A 22222-nucleotide genomic window follows, 5' to 3' on the forward strand; every position below is an offset into this window, starting at 1 on the left:
AGAGTAGAAGTGCTAGCAGCATAATTGGGAAAACTGATGCAACACTTCAGATGTCCGAATACACCTGTCACCAGGTATCTAAAATGGAATTGCATATTGCACAGTAGTCAATGGGGAGCTCTGAGTGTGCACTCACGCCCACATAGAACCAGAGGGTAATGGGGGCATGATGCCTAGTGGTACGCCAACATTTCTTCTCAAATTTATCAAAAGTCTCTCTCCCCCCCCCCCGGTGAAAAAGAGATTCAGGGTTTTTCTGCTTCATTCTCAGGGCATTTTAGCATATCGGTGAGAATAGAGTGTGTTGAGCTTCCCGTAAAGGTAAAGGGACCCCTGACCATTAGGTCCAGTCATGGCTGACTCTGGGGTTGCGGCGCTCTTCTCGCTTTACTGGCCGAGGGAGCCGGCGTACAGCTTCCAGGTCATGTGGCCAACATGACTAAGCCGCTTCTGGCAAACCAGAGCAGCACACGGAAACGCTGTTTACCTTCCCGCTGGAGCAGTACCTATTTATCTACTTGCACTTTGACGTGCTTTCAAACTGCTAGGTTGACAGGAGCAGGGACCGAGCAATGGGAGCTCACCCCGTCGCGGGGATTTGAACCGCTGACCTTCTGATTGGCAAGTCCTAGCCTCTGTGGTTTAACCCACAGTGCCACCCGCGTCCCTGAGCTTCCCTTACTGTCCCACAAACTCCAGCAGGTGCAGAATGCTGCAGAGAGGCTCCTCATGGGGTCCCTGCCATCGGAGCATATTCACCCAGTGCTTTACCAGTTGCACTGGCTCCCGGTGGAGTATAGGGTCAGGTTCAAGGTGCTGGTTTTGACCTTTAAAGCCCTTTGTGACTTAGGGCCCTCGTATATACGGGACTGCCTCTCCTGGTATGCCCCACAGAGTACCTTAAGGTCCATGAATAACCATAGTTAGAGGTCCCAGGCCCTAAGGAAGTCAGACTATCTTCCACCAGGGCCAGGGCCTTTTCAGTGATGGCTCTGATCTTTTAAGTCTGATCTTTTATTTCCCTTCTCTTCCCTCCCCCTCCCCTTTTATGAAGATTACTTGCTCTGAGACCTCCACAGCTAATTCTCTCCTGGCCTCCTCGCTGGCCCAATTCAGCCAGCTTGCCCTGGTGACTATCTAATGCTTATTAGATGGATTTACCCCAAATTGATTTCTGAACTTTGAATTTTATTGTTATTCATGTTTTTATACTGTATTTTATGCTGCTCTTACAATTAAGTGTTTTAAATTTGTTGTTAGCTGCCGCCCTGAGCCCGGTTTTCTGAATAACTAAAATAAAATAAAAATTTATTATTATTACTGTTGTAAGGTGGCCAAGGGGAATTGTGTTCTCCAATACCCCCACAAAATGTTTTTCCACTCTCTTTGCAACCTCCGGTCTTTCCTGATCTGAAAAGCCCCCATGAGACGAGTTCATAGAATTATACAATCGTAGTGGGAAGGGACAAAAAGAGGCATCAAGTCCAAGCCCCTGCAATGCAGGAACCACAGCTAAAGAATCCCTGAGAGATGGCTATCCAAGCTCTGTTTAACAACCTTCTCCTCCTCATGGCATCTTTCTTGGGCTTCAAGTTAGAGCCTGGGAAGTCAAGAAGGTTGCAGAGTGCAGAACACTGCTGGGGACAGTTGTCCCATGTAAGAAACAGCCCTCACAAACAGGGATGACAGAGAAGTCCATCTGAAAGGGAAGCAGAAAATGACGGTGCCCACATATTCCCCCCAGGTCTGAAATGGAAACCAATTCAGTGCATACAATCTCTATACACTCTTGCTTCTGCTTTCAGGTCGCAAAGGATAGGTAGCTGATTATGTTCTCTCAGCCCCCCCCCCAATTCGCGTTGGGTTTCCTTTACACTGAAATGAATGGAGTGGAAAGACATAATGGCCATGTAAATTACGCAAAAAGTTTTGCAATTTCGCCATAGCGGATGGCGACACAAATAATGCCATTTCTGGTAGAAGATGAACTGCAGTGGACTGGAAACAGCGCTGCTTGTGAGAGGGCAGAATGGAGAACGGTGCTTCCTTGCTTCCCTGTTCACAAACACCCTCGGCCACTCCAAAATTATGGGTAGGCACATCACAGACCCTGCACCCCACCCATGAGAATAAACCAGATATTCTTTCGCCTTTGATCCTTATCCTCGAATTGAATTTCTTTTCTCATTAATTAATGGAGGATGTTTACAAAAATGGAGAGAGGCAGGAGAAATGTTCACCGGTGCACTCTTCTGGAAATTTCAGTAAATACGCAAGGAATCCAGCAAGAATTGCGGCTTTTGTTAAAGGCAGTTGTCATGTGTAGCCACAATCACTTTTAAGGGGGAAAAAAGAGAAAAAGAAAATGTGCGCCCGTCACCTGAAGTCAAGCAGAAGTGAACAGCAGTTTCCCAATTACTTTCTAAATATAATGAACTATATTTGAAATTGACAGGCTTCCTAATTTCTGTTTTGAGTGACAGAAATATTTGGCTTGCGGAAGAAGCACAATAAAAGCAAAATTACAGCTGTCTGTTTTTATCCGATCCCTCCTTTATCACTGGAGGTTTAATATGTTTTACTGCAAGTGCTGTCTAATACCTTCATTGCACTGTGAATATGAAGTAACATTTCTGAACGACAGGCTGGGTCTTCCCAGAGATGATCCGCCTCCAATTAAGGATTCATTAGGGAAATGCCAGTTTTTGGATCCTCAAATGTCAATCTTCTACCTAGGCAATTTCAGAGAAGTCACCACACGTCCCTCCAGAAAGCACTGATTTTAACAACTAAATTATGTGTAATAGGAATATCTCATCTCTCTAATTTTCTCAGCCATATGGACCTTGCAACACAGAATTGTTGATCACTTAATGATTTCTAAAAGAAAGTGTTGAAAAGAATGAACAGACCTTCCTTTAGAACAGCCTTTGCCAAGTCAGTGCCCTCCAGATCAAAACATCTGGAGGGTGCCAGGCTGGCAAAGCCTGCTCTAGCAATACAAATGGGTACATTTGCTTCGCAGTTCAATACAAATTCACCTATGCAAACAAACAAGAATACTAAGTAGAAAACCTTGTAGCAAGGTTGGGTTCAGGGACAGAGTTCCTAGTAGATAGGTTTGTGCATAAGTGTTTTTTAAATCTTTGTTGTTGAATTTACTATTCTGAACTAGGGCTGCTTCCTTACCTGGGCTATCCTGGAGGAGTCATTTTGATTTGATTAATGGCTATTAACTGGACAAAGAGCCATCCTTTACTATGTGAAACTTTACACAGAATGAACCATGTTTTCCCAAACCAATGACAGAGATGCAAAGAGACACGGATAAAGGGTTTCACTGTGACAGCCAAGAACTGGTGTTAGCCCTAAATGGTGCTGGCTTATCTAAAGGACACTCAGCTTTGCCTGTACAAACCTGGTCTACTTATAAGATCAGATATAGACTGCCCACAAATATGGTATATTAGATTAGTGAACCCAAGGAATAGGGCCTTCTTGATGGTGGCTCCACATTTGTGGACCTCCCTTCTCACACCTATGAGAGGCCCCTTCAATTCAGGCAATTCTTGAAGACTCATTTGTTCCAATCTGCCTTTCTTCAACAATTCCTGCTTCGTCTCAATGTGGCTATACCGCAAATCAGGGTGAAGGACAAGCAAATGTGTTTTTCACATGAAAATAAGGCAGACCTATTGCTATGAAAGACAGAAAAAGAAATTGCTCCTTACTCTGGGAACAGTCTTTGCCTATCCAACCAGGGTAGCACTGGCAAGACCCATCCAGGGGGTTACATGTCCCGTTGTTGGTGCACAGACACACTTCGGCACAATCCTTCCCATATCTTCCGCTTGGACACACTGTATAGAAACAGAAATGCACACAGAATCATAGAATTGTAGAGTTGGAAGGGATCCTAAGGTTCATCTAGTCCAACCCGCTGCAATGCAAGAATCCTGCCCACAGCCATCCCAGGGTGGACTCGTACTACCAACCTTCTAGTTAACAGCCAGACACACTGACCCAAAGATAACCTTGTCTTGAGTCTCACTGAGCTTCATTATTGCATTATTGGTCACTGGACTATGGTGTGTGTGTGTAGAGAGAATGCCCTGAAGGTAAAAGATGTGGTTCAGCTGCTGAAGCCAAGGAGGCACATGGCCAGGTGGCTAGTGAGATTCTGGAAACACCTCGTGAAACACAAATCACAATGCTAAACTGAGACCCATTGAATGAGTTTTCTGGTGACAAAAAGGATGCCTATTCCCCTCTGTGGCCACAGGTTGCTATGCATGGCTTTCAATAAGTATATATCCATAGAAATCCATCCATCTACAGATGGATGAAATACAGTGGTACCTTGAGTTAAGTACTTAATTCATTCCGGAGGTCCGTTCTTAATCTGAAACTGTTCTTAACCTGAAGCACCACTTTAGCTAATGGGGTCTCCCGCTGCCACTGCGCTGCCGGAGCACGATTTCTGTTCCCATCCTGAAGCAAAGTTCTTAACCCAAGGTAATATTTCTGAGTTAGCGGAGTCTGTAACCTGAAGCGTAAGTAACCTGAAGCGTATGTAACCTGAGGTACCACTGTAAATCCATCCATTGATTAGGACACACGTCATTACAAAAGAAAACAGAGAGAGAGAGAGAGAGAGAAAGGGGGGGGAGGGAGGGAAAGAGAGAGAGCATCAGTATTAAGTTTTTCACCTAGCACTGCTTAGTCCATAAGACAGGGGAGGAAAAACCCCTTTAATTTTATTCTAAAGCCAATCTGGTGCCCTGCAGATGTTTTGGAATTCAACTCCAATTAGCACCAGCCATCGCAGCCTTGACTTGTCTAAAACATACAGCGTGCCCCAGGTTGGTGAAGGAACGCTGTAACCGTAGCAGGTCTTGAGGGTATTGAATTAAACTCTTCTATACAGACAGTTATATCCTTAGGTTCCAACATAACTACAGAATACTGATGGAAAACCAGTACGTAGTCCCTGTTTTCTAGCATGACAATGGAAGCATTGTCAAATTGTTCTTATTGGCTGCTGGATTCTCTCCCTGACAAAAGCAGGCATCATATAACCACGCTCACTAAACAGATAAAACCAGCTCACCCAGTCCATCAGTGCAACGAAAGGCACACAAACATAACTGGACTCATAGCCTTGCAAATAGGTAGAGGTATTTTGTTTTTGTTTTGGCATTATTTCCCTACTTTAGCATTTCGACAATTCATGCTTCCTGATTCACATTCACGGGAGATGACCTCAATCTATTCCCAAAGCGCTTCAGTCCGAGATTAAAATCTGGAGCTGGGAATCATCTGCCAGTTCCAACTCCCGCCATGACAGGGACGGTAAGAATAGGCCGGAAGACAATCACATACAGTCTCAAAACACACTTATCTCCCTCCCAGAGTAGATAAAGTTGACTTTGAAGTTAAATGCTAAACGGAACAGTTTTCTCACTGAAATGAGAGAAAACGTAGCAGGCGGGAAGAGAAGGGAGAAATATTCACACTAGAGAGAAAGGACGAAACACCGAAACAATCTGTCCACCTGTCTTCCCTCATGCACAGGCCCATTGTTCTAACAGATCTCAGCAATATTATAACACAATTTTGTTATCGAGGGGAGAAAAAAAGATGGATTCAGTGACAGGCATCCTTGGCAGAAACATAATCCCATCAAGAGGACGTTCCCAACAGCCTGGTTTTAGAAAGCCAATTTACATAAAATAAAAAGAAGGCGATGATGTTATACGGCCCTTATCGGACTGCGACAGAGTCACAGAAGTTGCTGGGAAATCACATATACTCTCAGAGAGGGCTTCTCAATCTTTCTACTGCCGGGGCCCACTTAAGGCAGCTGAAAATTAAAAAGTCCACCCCACCCCCAGTCACAAAATGGTGGCACTGACAGAGTCAGAGTTTGGCATGGTCAGCTGACATTTACTGGCATCGCTTTCTATGAATATCTAATACATATTCAGAAATGGCTGTTTCCCCCCACCCCCTTCACAGCAGTTTCCTTGTGGCAAAGAGTTCCACAGGTCAGCATTCCTCAAGGTGTTTGCTCTGGAGGTTTTGTGACACAGCCTCCCCATTTCAGGCTGAATTTGTTGACCCAGAGGCTCTAAGTGAGGAAGATTTTTCCTCTGATGTTTCCGGCTTCCCATCTCCGCAAGCCTCTCAAAGTATTTTTTGTTAGCCATCTCCTCTCATTTCTCTCATTTTCCTTTCATACTTAGCATGGACCTTATTCCCATCCCTACCCCCTTAAGTGCGAATTTATATCATCTGTTCTCTCTGGTCATTTTACATTTACTTCTTGTTGCTATGACAGCTTTCTTCTCTTATCTTCTTCCTTTCTATTCCCAATTCATTTGTTGATTATTCTTAATAATAAACATTAACTTTCTCTCTTTTTAAAAACAGAGGCACAAGTGCAGAGGCACAAGTGGCTACACCCCCTTTTGATGGGTTAAACGAGAATGGATGATCTGTTTCATATGGATCTGTACTCAATATCCACACATCATTTTATGAAAGCAAACTGACTTGCTGCTGACATGACAATGGCCCAGTTTGCACATCATGGTAAACCATGGAACACAGATGACTTTTGCTTTGCTCTCCCCCATAAGCCAGTGGCTGGAAAAAACTATGCTCTCTGCCTTGGTGTAATGTCCAAACTGGTGGTCATAGTTTGTTTCAGTCAAAAAGGACAAAACACAACTATGGGAAAGCCAGCTTTGATTAACATTGTGGATTTTGTTTTGTTTTGCTTTTTGGAGCTGGGGATAGGAGGAGTTGCCAATTTTGGTTTCTCTCTGCTTCTCATTTTTTATACCTTAAATTCAGTTCTCCACAATGCTGTAGCAATTTGCATTAAAAAAATAAGCTGCATGAAAATTCTTTAGCATTTCATGGCAGATTCCTCCCAATAACATTTGTATGCAGCTGTATGTTATATTCACTAATTTTTTTTAATGCACACATTTCTGTAAGAGTTACATTTCTGTAAACAGGTTGGAGAAAAATTCAAATACAGGCAAATTCTGGAGGGTGGAAGCGTTTTCATTCGCAGGCTCCTTTCAGAAAGTGCAAATTTGAGAAATTCAGCTTTAAATGTGAACTGAGTCAAATTTCTCCCCTGTTTGGAGCAAAACAAACCACAGTCCTCAGTTTGTATGTAACACTAAACTAGAGAATGTGGCTTTGTTGCTCCTGCTGGGAAAGCATGGATCTTTTCTGTGTTCACACTAAACCATGACCTATAGTTTTCCTTCAACAAGCCTTCTAAATCCCAGTCTGTTATCTGCATTGGATTTGAATAGTTTTAACATAATAAATTATTTAAATTGTTGATGTTATTACCGTCAATCACTTTGAGACGTTTCATAGGTGATGATTCATACATGGGATAAATAAATATAATAAATAGTGTTGACCACGACATGCAAATGCTGTCATTAGACATGAACTGCAATGCCCTACTGGCTGGTAAAAAAACAGCAACCCAGAGTGCACTGGGAACCTGGTAGTCCAGAACCTGGTAGTTTGGTTGGTCTGGTTCTGATGCAAGTCGGCCTCAGATGAACAAAACACTGTTGCACATTTCATTACCTATGAAGCCAAAGGCTGAGCAATTTGGAAAACAAGTCAACTCAACCATATAATGGGATATATATGGTATTGTGAGGTATATTTGCCTGTAAAATGTTTACTATATATCTTCATTCTCCAAGATTCTCTGAACCGTGTAGGGGGGGAAACAACCCACTAGAACCATTTTCAAAAGTGAGTTGTTTACCCTTCTCAGAGCCTATTAAGATCTTCACTGAAGCTGCATGCATTACGCACAAACAATAGTTAAATGGATCTGAGACATTTTGAATACAGAAAAGGGGAATAATGCTTTCTGTATTAGGAATACAAGGATGTAATTGCCATGTTAATTAGTTATTAGAGCTCTGAAGGGGGACTACTCCAAGCCCCTGCTGAGATATCAGCTGTTTTCTGGCAGCTATAATTCGTTATCAATCCAAGCTGCTTGTATTCCTATTAATGGTAGGGGATCCTTAGCTTGGCTTTGGCCTCCCATTGCATAAATCCAGATTAGGGTTCAATGACCCCCTTGTTGAGCTTATAAAGTTGTCATTGACCACAACCCAAATTCTAAGGAATGTAAACGGAACTAAGGGTGCATCCAGACTTCCTCTCTTCTTGCTGCTTTCTGCTGGGAAATCTCAATCTTTATAGCTGAATTGGAACAAACCTCAATTGATGTTTGCACTGATTCAGCGCTAAAGAGCAAGTTTTCCCAGGGAAAGTGGCGGGGCAAACAAAAAATTTCTCGGACCCACGCCTAGAAAGCACAGGAAAAGCAGAAAACTGCTCAGACATGTGCTTCCTAGGCATGGGAGAAGTGGAAGTGTGGACAAGCCCTCTATCAAGAGAAATCAATATATAATCAACTCCAGTGTTCAAAATCTGCACTGGCTGCCTATACATTACTGGGCCAGGTTCAAGGTTTTTGTATTAGTGTACAAGGCCCTTAGTGGTATGCGGGTGGCGCTGTGGTCTAAACCACAGAGCCTAGGGCTTGCTGAACGGAATGTTGGCAGTTCGAATCCCCGCGACGGGGTGAGCCCCCGTTGTTTGGCCCCAGCTCCTGCCCATCTAGCAGTTTGAAAGGACGTCAAGTGCAAGTAGATAAATAGGTACCGCTTTGGCGGGAAGGTAAATGGCATTTCTGTGAGCTGCTCTGGTTCGCCAGAAGCACCTTCGTCATGCTGGCCATTTCTAAAGCAAGAAAACCCATTTCCTTTGTTTCTAAGATGATGCACTCTTGTTGTGAGGCATCATCGTAGGAAAGGGATTCCCCCTACGGCCAAGAGGGCAAAAGGAGAAAGACCCACTGAAGATGTTGCTTGCCGCTGACAGTTTTTATTCTAAACATTATTTCCGCATGTATCTCAGGGGTGCCTACTCAGTTGATTAAAAACGTTTTAAGGCTGACTGATCTCACCGGTTAATCAATTAAAAACTGCAGCCCCGATTCATGTAGTTTTACTTGTTTACTTTGTTTTGCTACGGTTGCAATAACTTGTTTTAAATTTCATACTCTGAGCTGCCCTAGGAAATAAATATTTTAAAATCAATAAATAAAAGAAGAGGAGATGAAATCCCTGCTAGAATCCTATCAGCCAGCAGCAGGTGGTCCGCTGGAAGATGGCTGGCGAACCACAACATCCCTTTGGACCACCCTGTGGCCATCAATTTTTCAAGAGCCCAGAAACCATTTGACCCCAGAGTACAACGCAGGGCCCATCTTCCAATCCAAGGTATTGTCCCCCCCCCTTTACTCACATATACAATTTAGATGGGTCCTTTCCTCTTCTCTCTTGTTTCCCTCCCTCCCCAAGAAAATGGATCGAGGAGGTGTGACCCAAGACACAGGTATGGGCCATAGGACAACCCTCTGTAAATGCTCTCTCTCTAGGGCTGCTAGCACAGAGAGGAGTTTTCTTCCTCTCTGCTTAGCTCTAAATAATCTTTCTACTTAGCGAAAAAGTAAAGCACCTGCAATAATAGCTGCATTTTGAAAACAGCAATATTTGCACCAAGTTAGCCTAAAATAAATTATTAAAATGCATCCTTCTTCTCTTCTTTCTCATTTTTTTATATTAAAGAAAAGCATATATATCATATCATATGCTTGCAACATTATGACAAATTGCAACACCGACTGCCTTTAATTAGAACATGAATATTTTATGGCAATTCTGCTGGGTGGATCAACATTTCAAAGGGAAGGCAGGGACGCTCAACAGATTGAAATCAAGAAAACAGGGTTTTGCTTAATGAGATAATTAGGCCTGCTTCAGACTGTGAAAACTAAGCTGGGGTTTTTGCATTGAGACAGACACATTCGCCGAAAAGGGGAAAGTAAAGTGCTTGCTCTCATATTAATTGCTCTACATCTTGGTGGTGAAAGTGGCAAGGAGAAAAGAAAACATATGTTTCGACTTAATCTATGTTTAATTATTTTTGCCTAAGTACTGCCTATAATTTGTACCTTGCGGAAAAGCACAGCATTAAAAAAAGAGTTCTATTTTTTCCTTAACCCCCCCCCCCCAAGAAACAAAAGATGATGACCGGACAGGCAAATGCCATGCAGCATATTATCTGTTAAATCTACACAACCTGGTGTCCTCTAGATGTTTTAGGCTGCAACTCCCTTCAGCCAGCCTGCTGCCTGAGGGCTGATGGGAATTGTGGTCCAGGGTGGCCTTAGTCTCCCATTTGTCTATGCCACTTTGCATTTTGAGAATTAATAAACAAATCCCACAGCGGTTTGCAACCTAACTGAAAACATCAAAGGAATCATTATGAAATATTAAAATAAAACATTGAAAATTACACCCAAATAAGAAATATACATTTACTAGGGCTGGGCGATATCTGGTTTTCAACACTGCGATATAGCACCAGCTAAACATTGCGATATACAGTGGAACCTCGGTTGTCGAACATAATCCGTTCCAGAAAACCGTTTGAGTTCTGAAACGTTCAACAACTGAGGCGCAATTGCTGGTTGGCAAAATACATTGAAATAAATGGAGAAATGAACCTCGGAAGCTGTTTGACTTCCAAGGCGCGTTTGAAAACGGAAGCATTCACTTCTGGGTTGTCAGTGTTTGGGTTCCAAATTGTTCGGCTTCCAAAGCGTTCGACAACAATGGTGGGACTTGTAGCCCAACAGTGCTGGTCCACACTGGCTGGCAGCCATTCTCCAGGGTTTCAGGCTGCAGTCTTTTCCATGCTGGGGATTGAACCTAGGACATTCTGATATTGCAAATGCAGGTGTTCTATCAGTAAGCCACCAAGACCATATAACACCGGTCTTGAAAGACCTACACTGGCTCGCAGTACGTTTCCGAGCACAATTCAAAGTGTTGGTGCTGACCTTTAAAGCCCTAAATGGCCTCGGTCCAGTTTACCTGAAGGAGCGTCTCCACCCCCATTGTTCTGCCTGGACACTGAGGTCCATTGCCAAGGGCCTTCTGGTGGTTCCCTCGCTGCGAGAAGCCAAGTTACAGGGAACCAGGCAGAGGGCCTTCTCGGTAGTGGCACCCGCCCTGTGGAACATCCTCCCACCAGATGTCAAAGAACTACCAGATTTTTAGAAGACACCTGAAGGCAGCCCTGTTTAGGGAAGCTTTTAACGTTTAATAGGTTGTTGTAATTTAATATTCTGTTGGAAGCTGCCCAGATCGGCGGGGTATAAATAATAAATAATAATAATAATAATAATTATACGGTTTATAATTATTATTATTATAAGCTACGGCCCCAGCCCTTAAATATATGGCCACATGAAGTTGCTTTTTTTGCTGAGAAAGGCCCTTGGGTCCATCTTGTCCAATGTTGACTGCCCCACCTCACTCCCAGCCCCACCCCTGAGGTCTTTCCTAGCCTGGGGTGAAACCTGGGACTTTTAGTATGGACAACAAGAGCTCATTCACAATGCTCATCTCTCAGCTATCGGCCAACTCAAACAAGATTTCAGAATTTCATTTTAAAAAGTTCCTGCCGGCAATATGTACTTGCCTGTGTGTGCAGTCTGTACTAACTGACAAGTACCTTTTACATTTAATTAACAGCACAACTTACAAGTGCCACTGTGTGCCTGAGATGCTCTAGGTTCTGACAGTAAAGAGATGTGAGCCTTGAGTAGCCGGCTGCATTTGCAACATCTGCCACATTTTATTTGCACTTCTGTCCAAAACTAAGGAATTGCCTTACTTAAGCATGTTAGCATACAACTTATTTACAAAGGGGAGACTAAGTGCTTATTTGCATTTCTGCCTACAAAGGAAAACAGGTTTTCTTTCCCCTGCTGCTATCTAGAACCTCAAAGGCTTACAAGAATAATAATAGTACAAAAAGGCGAGCTTTGCCCAGAAACCTTTCCATTGGCTTCTATCAATTGCTCATAAATAAATACAACCAGCGAGAACCACCAAGAGTCTTCATACCTTGATTGCAGAGTGGGCCAAAAAATCCTGGGAGGCAGTCACAATGTCCTGTAACGTGATGACAGGGGACAGTGCTATGAATGCACTGGGGACACGGCTGGCTGCACTGATGTCCGTAGAAACCAGGTGGACAAACTAAAATAAATAACAAAAGCTGTACTACAACTGTAAAGAAGGCAGAAACAAGTCACTAGTCCTCATCGTTACTACAGTTATTTGCAACAATGCATGCAGTTTACGAAGAAAGCACCATACAGTTTAACCACTTGACTAATTTTTTTCTTAATTGAATGCATTTTTATATGTTGTTTTCATGAATATATCTTTTTAATGCACACCTTCCTAAGCCTATATATTTTCGCATCCATTATTTGGCTGGAGAACTGCAATGCAAAATTTGGATTCCGAAGGATGGCTGTGTTTCAGTTTGTGTATTGTTGCGGAAAGCACAAATTAGGAGGGGGTTTGCATTTAAATACTATGCCCTTTTAAAATGTGTGTGGGTATTAGGTTGTTGTTGTTTTTATTCTGATTATGTATTTTGTGGTTTTTATATTTTGGTTTTATTCTGTGAACCATCCTGAGACCCGCGGATATAGGGCTTTATATAAATTCAAATAATAATAATAATAATATTAATAAATAATAATAATAATAATAATAATAATAATAATAATAATAGGAAACAGAATTGAATTTCCCCTCCATCTCTATATTCAAGACACAAATGAACTATCAGAAGCAAAGAAAGGAACAAAAGCAACAAGACCCTCCATACCTGTCAGGCCTAGTGGGGAGAAGCAGCAACTTTAAATATGCAAGTTCAGTTCAGGGACGGATCTGATAACGAGGGATACTTAGGGGGCAGGTGCAACTCCTGGCATAATGAGGCCGCCGATAATGGAGGAAGGAAGCCAAGCTCTCTTCTTGCCACAGCTCCAAGCAGACCACCTTGGGCTATACAGCCTGATTACATGGATAAGATGAAGGCACTCAGATGCCCTCCCGGCCTTTGCACCACCGACTGATAGAGCTAACCTGTTATTTCTCTCCTCTCTCTGGGAAAGTTTCAATTTCCTCTTGTCACATTTTAAACCCTGGGGATATAAAGTTTGCAAAAAGAGAGAGGAAGAAACCCCCCCTTGGTTCCCCGACTCTTTGAGGGCTTCTTTTGCGGGTCTGGAGAGCAGTTTTACAGCCAGAGAGAGAATTGCCGTGACCTCACAGGGAAAGAGGGGTTTGTAATTGAAATGCACAAAGGCCGTGGATGGCAGCCCTGGCCCAGGTCAGCACCGTAATGGCTTTAAATAAAAAAGAAAAACAGCAGCTGCAAGTTATTTGGGGGGAAAGGAGCTTTTGCCTGTGCCAAGGCTGACCTGCGAAATTTGGGGCTGGGGAACGAGAAGTGAACTGGGAATTTTGTGTGTGTGCAAAAGTTATTTGCAGAGTTAAAGACACTGGTTCTGTAAAGAGCCATTCTGAGTTTAATCGCACAATTCCAGTGTAGACTCAGTAATTGTGTTTGGGTGTTCCCGCCATACAAACTGCAAACCTGAGGATGGGATAACTGGGTCAAGCTCAGTTCCACAACCTCTGTTGTGGATCCCTCATCCAGGCCCTTTTTTGCAGGGCAAGAGGCTAACTTAAATAAAATATTGGTTGGGGAGGGGGGTAAGCCCCACCCTGAATAATCGGTCCATCAACTTTGCCCCCCCAGCCCCCTCAAATATTTTATTGGGGTGTCTGAGACCCCTCAGCACCTAGGAGTTGGCTCCTATGGCCACCTGCTTCCCTATGGTCTCCTCTCCACATAATGGCTGAGGAGGAATTAGGGATGGGATGAGGCAGGTATTTAGCCAATGGAAAGTGGAGGAAAGTACGTAGGTTGGGGGGAGAACTTACTTCTTTGGCACAGCGGTCCTCGGTAGCCTGGTGCACACTCGCAGGTCCCATCCTCTGGGGAGCAGGACCCTCCGTTTTCACAGTTGCAGGTGATGGAGCAGTTGGGTCCCCATCGCCCTTCTGGACAGACACTGTCACAATGGATGCCTGGAGAAGAGCAGAGATGCACATCCAAAATGCTTTACATCTGACGCCTTTTTGTGACTGTAAGTTGTTTTAAACTGTTTTTCAGTTAATTGTTGTTAACTGCCCGGAGCCTTAGGGTGAAGGCACTGACGTGTAGATGGGTTCCCAAGAGGTTATCACACACAGTGATAACAACAAGAACCTTTATTGAACTAACAGAACTGGGCAACTGCTTATATACATTTCCGAAGGCCTGGGCCACTCCCACTCCCAAAGTGATTGGCTGTCTAAACTTCCCAGCTGCGAATCATGACTCAGAATTTAAGGGCCAATGGCAGAGGTCCAAATCCTGAAATGTTCTGTGATTGGATATCATGTATCGAATCAGAACACAGGGGCTCAGAATCCTTAGACTCAAGCTTAGGCAAACACAGACCTCTGAATACATAACAGCAGTGCTTTTTTCCCTAAAAAAATGTTTAGGGGTACTCTCATTTTCCTACTCATATTGAAATACTGCCCCTCAATTAGGCCAAACTTAGATTCACAAAATGTTTAAGGGTATGCGTCCCTCTGTGTCCCCCCAGGGAAAAGCGCTGCATAACAGGCATGATAATAAAATACCAGCAGAAGGACATCATTGCAATGAGTTGTCTCATACCAGTTAATTTTGAAACAAAATATAGCAATTCATTTTAAGGCTAGCATCACATTTTAAATTCGCAATAAAACTGGCAAAATAATAAAATGCCTGATATTATTTATGTTAAGTCATACAGGGTAGAGTCTAATAGGGTGATGGGCATGGCTGCTGTGATGGTGGCACCCTTTGTCTTGGCACCCAGGCTGCTTCATGCACTTTAGGAGACATATGTCAGAAGCAGCAAGAGGATGGGGGTGGTGGAGAAAGGCGTCAACCCTTCCCCTGAATTTGTAGCTTCAGTGGGGGCTTTCAGGAAATAAATGTCCAGGTAGGAATGTCAAAAGAATTGCACCGGAGATAGAAAAGGAAGTGGGAATTGTTGCAATTTGCATGCTCATCTGTGGTGAGGAGCTTAAATCTGTGATTTTGGTGCTTAAATTGTATACCGCCCTTCATACATGGACGAAATGGGAAAATAAATGTTCTCTGATTATTAGGACACAGGTTATGTCCCTGCTCTGCAGAGCACTTAGCATAGTGGATAGATCCTACCCTGGACTCTCTCTTTATTCACATAAATTTGTATGCTCTGCAAACGTGCAGAGATGCAAATCCAGGCACCAAATGGCTCCCAGGACAATAGTTTGGCATTTATTATGACGTTCAAATCTACCAAAGTGCACTCTGTGTGTGCAGAGACTCTTAGCAGGTGATTTAAAGGCTCTGTCCTCCAGTATTCTAATTAGTGACATTTAAATAAGGGCTCCTGCTCTTTCACTTGTCAACAAATGAATTAAAATAAACCAGGGCCCAATCCTGCAAGCCCACAGGGGTCTCTAAGGAGCTGTCACTCATCTGTGTAAGACTCACGAGGGCAAGACTTTATTTTACTCAAATTAATGGGAGTACTCCTGAGAATCATTTAACCTGATCAGATTTGAGCTGGAGCAAGGGTGCCTGTGCCTTTAACAGTTGCAAAAGAGGGGGATTCTCACGTGGACAGGAAAAAGGCATTGATCTCTCCCATGAGCTGAACTGGTGGCACCTTCTGAAATCTGATGAGTCTCCCCATTTTTTGCATTTGAGTGAAGGGGAGTCCCAGGACAGGATGGGGGAGGGGATGCCTGGGGTGGGGGGGTGAGGGGTGTCTGTGCTGCTGAGCCATCCACAGGATTCACCACAGCTCCTGGGTGCTGCAGTTGCTAACACTTTCACAATTTGTTTAGAAGTTTGAAACATTAAAAAAGGAAGTTTATGTATCCCCCATAACAGTTGTATGTCCCTGTACCCCAAAATAGACATTAGAATACCCCATAGGATACACCTGCACAATTGCAACAATAATAGTTGTTCAAAGCTATCATCCTTCCAAAATACTTGTAAACGCATGATGATAATGCACAATTTTCACACACACACCTATAAGTTAGTTGTATTTATTGATTTGGTGTTTTCTTTCCTCCCCATACATTCAAAGATTTCTGTACTTCAAATACTGCCATTTTGTGTGTTTCCTCTAATAACTTTTTTACTTGACCAGGAGGAAATGCTTAAGCAGTGATACTGATGTAGAATAAAATGCCCCTATTTTCATCTGAGGAATGGTAGAGGGCATGCACCTGAACTAATTCAACTCCATAAAGTTTGTTTTGTGGAATGGCTTTTAATCACAGTTGTGATGTGTGGTAGGGTTTTGGTCTTTCAGACTGTGCAAGTACAGCACTCTTGGTACTCTCTGAACTGCATCATGGGGCTGCAGCCAGCTGAATTACATCTGCAGTTTAATCGCTGAACCTGCTACATGTGAATGTCTGTGGGCTTGACCTTGCCCAAACCAGCATGGAAGAAACAGCATTTTTCACACAGTTGGCTTTAAACATGACCGAAAACACCACAACACTTTCTTGATGGATGCACTGGGACCTTGACATTAGCAAGGTAGATTTGGAAAGAAAATCAGCCCGTAGTTTGAGAATGCTGTTCTCAGGGGCATAGGGAGGGGGGTGCGGTGGGGGGCGGCCTGCCCCAGGTGCCATCTCTGAGGGGGGTGACAAAAAGGCACACCGTGGGGGGCTAGGCCTGTCACCCCAGGATGCAGCTGTGCAAGCTGCTGCCGCATGGAGAATCACACCACCGCAGCTGCACGTGGAGGATCACACTGCTGTGTGTGGAGGATTGCATCGCCGCAGCTGCTTGCTGATTGCGCTGCCACCACATGGCAGATCGCCCCACCCCCCCAGGTGCACGGCACCCATGTGCCTCCGGGCACCCATGCAGCCAGCTCTGCCACTGGCTGTTCTGCTTTGAAGAAGTAGCAAGTTTATGCTCTGAGTCTCCACTTTTGATGAACAGTAACCACCACTTAGTGCATTCCATGTGGCTAAAGGCACGGGAAAGTAAAGGAAGAAAAAGGGTTGGGAGGTGTATATTGTGCAAGGGAATAATTAATCATATATTTTACAAAACCTCTCCTCCACTGCCTCCTGCATATTTTAGCTCAGTATCCACAAAGCAGAACGCACCCCACCAGCTATGTATGGCAACCCAGCCAGGAGCTGATAAACTTCCGGTTTTTAATGTCTGCCTGGCCCTGCAAAACCAGAAGGGTTGTCATTGCACTGACAGGCCACACACTACATGCCAGGAGGCGGGGGCTGCGTTTGGCTCCGCAGGTCACATGCTGTGCAGGTCCTGTTAAAGCACATGAGCATCAGACTGAGAGCTCAGGAGTTTGCTGCCTCAGTGTGCCTTGAGATCTGATACAGACCTCATTTAAGCCAGCAATCCCTACACCATCCGGAAGTTCTTTATCAGCCAAGCGCATGTTTCTCGCGGATAAAAGGATAAGCGCGGGCGATGACTCCAAAATACCTGAACTCAGCCAGAGTTTGGATTATATATGCTGCCATGGATAAACATCATTTCAGCTCATTTCCTGCTTTTTGATGGCTTCATTAGGCTGCCATGAGGAACATGCCATGTTGGTGGACTTGCCACCCACTCGGACATCCTGCTTGGAGGATTATTAAAACTGACAGAACGATCACTGTCGAGCATACATACAGGGCAGTTTTCAAAAATATCTGTGGATAGTGCACTAAAGGAGCATAGCAGGACTCATCCCTCCACCCACCTCTATTCAAGTTCAGGAATAATTACACATTTCAGAAGGGATGTTGTACCAAAGCCAGAGGCATCTTAACATGAGGTTCAGAAGCATGTTGAAAGTAAAGAAAAGAACAGGTTTATATTGCATTATATCATGGACTGACTATATTACTGACATATTACTGATAAGCACCTGATGAAGTGGACATTGCTTCATGAAAGCTTACTGCCCCAATAAAATTATTAGTCTTTAAGGTGCAACAAAACTCTCTTTCTTTTGGCTGTATTAGCGGAACACAGCTTCTCCCCCTGGAAATCATTACTGATATAAACATACACTATAAGGAAACAAGTCACCATAAATCAATTCCCTTTCAATTCAACCACAAACCTAAAAATAAATAAAAGGTGAGTAAAATGAAACAGGAAAGAAAATAATAAGTAACAATAACAGAATATCAGAATTGCTCTACTGGGCCAGGTGGAAAAGTCCATTTGTTGCCATAGAGACAAATGGGTGGGCCTTTCCACACCTCACCTGGCTGGATGCCAGATCACCAAGATGGAGAGCAATAGGCCAGGAGAGTTAGTGCTGGAAGGAGAGTTTGGTTGATGCTGCAAGCTAGAGACAGAAGCTGGTCTTGTTCTGTGCAAGACCCATAGATATGGTTTGGAGAACTCCCTGGGAATTAGAATGCATAACCTAATGATGGATTGCCTCCCCTCATTTTAAATACTGCCAACCCAGACTCCTGGAATTAAGTGCAAACGGGGATTAAGGGAAGAGTTGTCACGTTGCTTCCTCCATTTTGACAGCAATATTTGGACTAGAATTCTTTCATTGTAAACCGGGCTATTTATAAATGGAGACAATTAAGGAACATTATTTCTTGTCTTGAGTTTTTCAGAGAATGACACCAGCTCCTTTCTTTTAAAAAGGCAGGAGCATTAAAATGCATCTCCGTTTCCCGCGGCAGAGAAGTCACCTCTAGCTGAAGACTAATGAGGCAGTATCTTCCCAGGACTAAATAAAGGCAAGATGATTCCTGATGGGGATACTGACTTAGCACAACGCAGAGGTGGTGGAAGGGAAGCCTTAATCATATCTAACAGATGAGAGCAGGATCACACCTTTTAAGCATGTTTAGATTCCAAAGGTTAGCAAAGAGAGATAGATAGCAAACACATGGAGTGGCCCTTATAAGAAGATTTTCAGTTGCACAACTCTCCATGTTTACTTGTAATATGATAAAGGCAGAACTCAGTTGTATCTATTTGACATGACAATTACACCTCTCTCCTCTCTCTCTCATATACACACATATTTATTTTAAACAAACTGTTTTACCTGAAATTTGAAACAAAGAAACGACAGCAACAGAAAATGCAGTGGGGTCTTTTGCTCTGTTACATTAAATCAATTTTTAATTAGCTCTACAACACTCTTTCATTTAAGCTTTCAAACTAAATTTTAATATCTTCTTTTAGAAATGTAGGAAAAGAACAGTTATGGTCTCATTAAAAGACAGATGGCTGGATAGATGGATAGAGAAAAAACAAAAATGCTGATAAAATGACACCAACAGGAAGGTATACAGGGGCGATATTTTCACCTGGCTTATTCCACAATGAACATGTCAAAAGTGTGCCTCTTAGAAAACAAGGAAGGGCAGCACTAAGGCAATCTACAGCTGTAGAAAACATCCCCATTCTTTCTAAAAAGGTTAGATTTTCTATGGTCTAAAAGAGAGAGAAGGTTCATGGGAAAATGAAAGAGGACAATGATTTAATGGCACCATGGAGATGCCCTGGGGGGGGGGGAATCAAATAAATAAAGCATGGCATTTTCACCCTTGTGTTTGGAAAGATCCTGGATCTCTTCCTGGGACCACCATAGTCTCAACTCACACAAGCCAACAAGTCCCAAGAGAGAAACTGTGAGTCCTGTGCAGTGCTATATTTTTCTAGAAAAAGAGGTGCCGGAACTCACCATGAACACTACCCTTGTTCTCTTATAATGGCAATGGCGCCCACCTGAGAGGTGCCGGAACTGAAAAAAGTCCTGGTCCTATGTGCAATGGGATTGCTTTAGTTTGTATTTTAATTATAGTGTATTTTAGTAATGTTGTGTCTTTTTTGTATTTTTTTACATTTTGTAAACCACACAGACACCTATTTTGGTATAATGGTGGTATAATTGAGCAGTATAATACAAATTGACAAATAATAATCATCACAAAGGATGTTAACATTTTTGTACTCTGCCATTTCTCCACTCTGCCTACGGCACGAAATTTCTCTTGTCGAGGAGAAAAGAAACTGCCCCCTGGTTTCGGCCCTTGCTGTGTTTCCATCCAACTTGGCTGAACTGCAGATCCTGCTCCTAATGAAACCGGTTGTTCATGCCTCTAGACAATACAACCACACTTCTCCAAATGCAGGAAGAAAAAAAGGAAGGAAGAAGGTGGATTGGAATAAATGAGAGCTGGAGGCTTCGACCTGGATCTGCTCCTCCTATCCCCTTGACTGTGGCAGAGTCGGGGGGGGGGTTCTTGCTACTGAACGGAATCTAATTATTTTCTAAGGGATGTAAGACCTGGAGAAATTACAGGATGTAGCTTCCTTTCCTCTTGTTTCAAAGTGGGGGAAAGGAAAGAAGGATCTGTGGGGAGATGGATAGATCAATGTATACGCTGTAATTATTTTATTATTGGAGCGTGCGCTCTCTCTCTCTCTCTCTCTCTCTCTCTCTCTCTCTCTCTCCACATTAAAAAACAACAACACACCACACATTAATCACCATCTCAAAGTACATTCCACAGAAATTAGTTTTGACAGGACTTCAATAGACATGGTGGATCTGACGCTAAACACCCTGCTACTCTCCTCTGTCTTCTCAGCATGGCACGAAGTCATAACAGCCACTTGTCTCTGACATTTGGATAGCAGTTCCTGGAGTGCAGAGAGAGATTAGGTCTGATTCACTGCAGGCCATGTGAGCCTGTCAAAGCTGCAGAATTGGTGCTAGGTATCAAGGAGATTTTGAGGCACCTGGGAGCTCCCTAGCTCAGCCAGACCAGCACCCAGACAAAAGGGAAGGCAATCCTTCTGTCTGCTGTGACCCTGAAAACCCAGCAGCGGCCAGGACACTGAGTCGGGAACAACAGAGAGGAAAATGGAGAGAAGAAAAGTTTTCCTTCTTCTCTCATAATACTAGATACTAGTGGAGCCGAATGTTGGAAGATTCAGGATAAATTTTTAAAAGGGCTTCTTCACGTTGCAGAGTTAAACTATGGAACTTGCTCCTGCAGGAGGCAGTGATGGCCACTAATTTGGGTAGCTTTAAAAGAGGACTGGATAAATTCCTGGAGAACATTGCCAATGGCTACTAGTCATGATAGCTAAGCTCTACCTCAAAGGTAGTAAGAAGGATATTGACGAGCTGGAATGCGTACAGAGGAGGGTGGCCAAGATGGTCAAGGGTCTGGAAACCAAGCCTTATGAGGAACGGTTGAGGGAGTTGGGTACGTTTCACCTGGGAAAGAGGAAACTGAGAGGTGATAGGATGGCCATCTTTAAATATCTGAAGGGCTGTCACATGGAAGCTGGAGCAAACTTGTTTTCTGCTGCTCCAAATGGTAGGACTCAAACCAATGGAGTCAAATCACAAGAAAGGAGATTCCCACTAAACATGAGGAAGAATTTTCTGGTGTCAGAGCTGTTGAACAGTGGAACAAATCACCTTGGAAAGTGTGGAGTCTCCTTCATGGGACTTTTTAAAGCAGAGGTTGGATGGCCATCGGTCAGGGATTCTTTAGTAGTGATTCATGCTTTGTAGGGGGTTGGGCCTGATGCCCCTTGGGGTCCCATCCCACTCTACAATTCTATGATTCCAGTTAATGCTTCTGAGTTCCAGCATACGCTTCTTATGCTCTTATTGCCAGCTAAGGAGCTGGACTGGGTTGTGGCTCTGAGTCAGATGTTGGTGATCAGGCGATCATTGAACTTGAGGCAGGAACTCACTGTACCTGGGCCTACAGAACCAGAGCCAGCACCAAAGCCAGGACCCAGCCCAACAGAACAATGAGCGTACCACTGCTACTAGAAAAGACTATAAGTTCAGTGGTAGAACATTTGTTTTGCATACAGGGGTAGACAACCTTTTTCCCCCTTGGGGAAAACCCATCATGTTTCATGTGCCAGCTCTACTCAGAACCAGGCAGAGACTAAAGTGTTCCAGACTGATTTATCCAGAATAACCACCACCCTGCTTCCATCTTCACCATGGCAAGTCTCAAACTGGAACTCCCAAACTGAAGGATGTGCAACTGAAACAGCCCAAATTTCTTCCCAGGTTGCATTCACTTCCAAGTATCTTCCCCTTCCTAAGTTGAAGGGGGAT

At 43.6% G+C, this 22222-nt stretch overlaps 1 protein-coding gene across 7 annotated transcripts in view; it reads right to left on the reverse strand.

Moving 5' to 3' along the window:
- The window catches only part of MEGF11 (multiple EGF like domains 11), a 343630-nt gene that overhangs the window by 41577 nt on the left and 279831 nt on the right, over nucleotides 1-22222 (reverse strand). For all 7 annotated transcript variants that reach the window (XM_081171061.1, XM_081171057.1, XM_081171059.1 and 4 more), the window contains 3 exons: nucleotides 13944-14090; nucleotides 12042-12176; nucleotides 3732-3860 (listed from right to left, as the gene is read on the reverse strand). In XM_081171061.1, the coding sequence (XP_081027187.1) occupies nucleotides 3732-3860; nucleotides 12042-12176; nucleotides 13944-14090 (411 nt within the window). The remainder of the gene's footprint in view (nucleotides 1-3731; nucleotides 3861-12041; nucleotides 12177-13943; nucleotides 14091-22222) is intronic.

This window comes from Podarcis bocagei (assembly GCF_964188305.1).
Source record: "Podarcis bocagei genome assembly, chromosome: 14".
In the NCBI taxonomy this organism is placed as follows: Eukaryota; Metazoa; Chordata; class Lepidosauria; order Squamata; family Lacertidae; genus Podarcis; species Podarcis bocagei.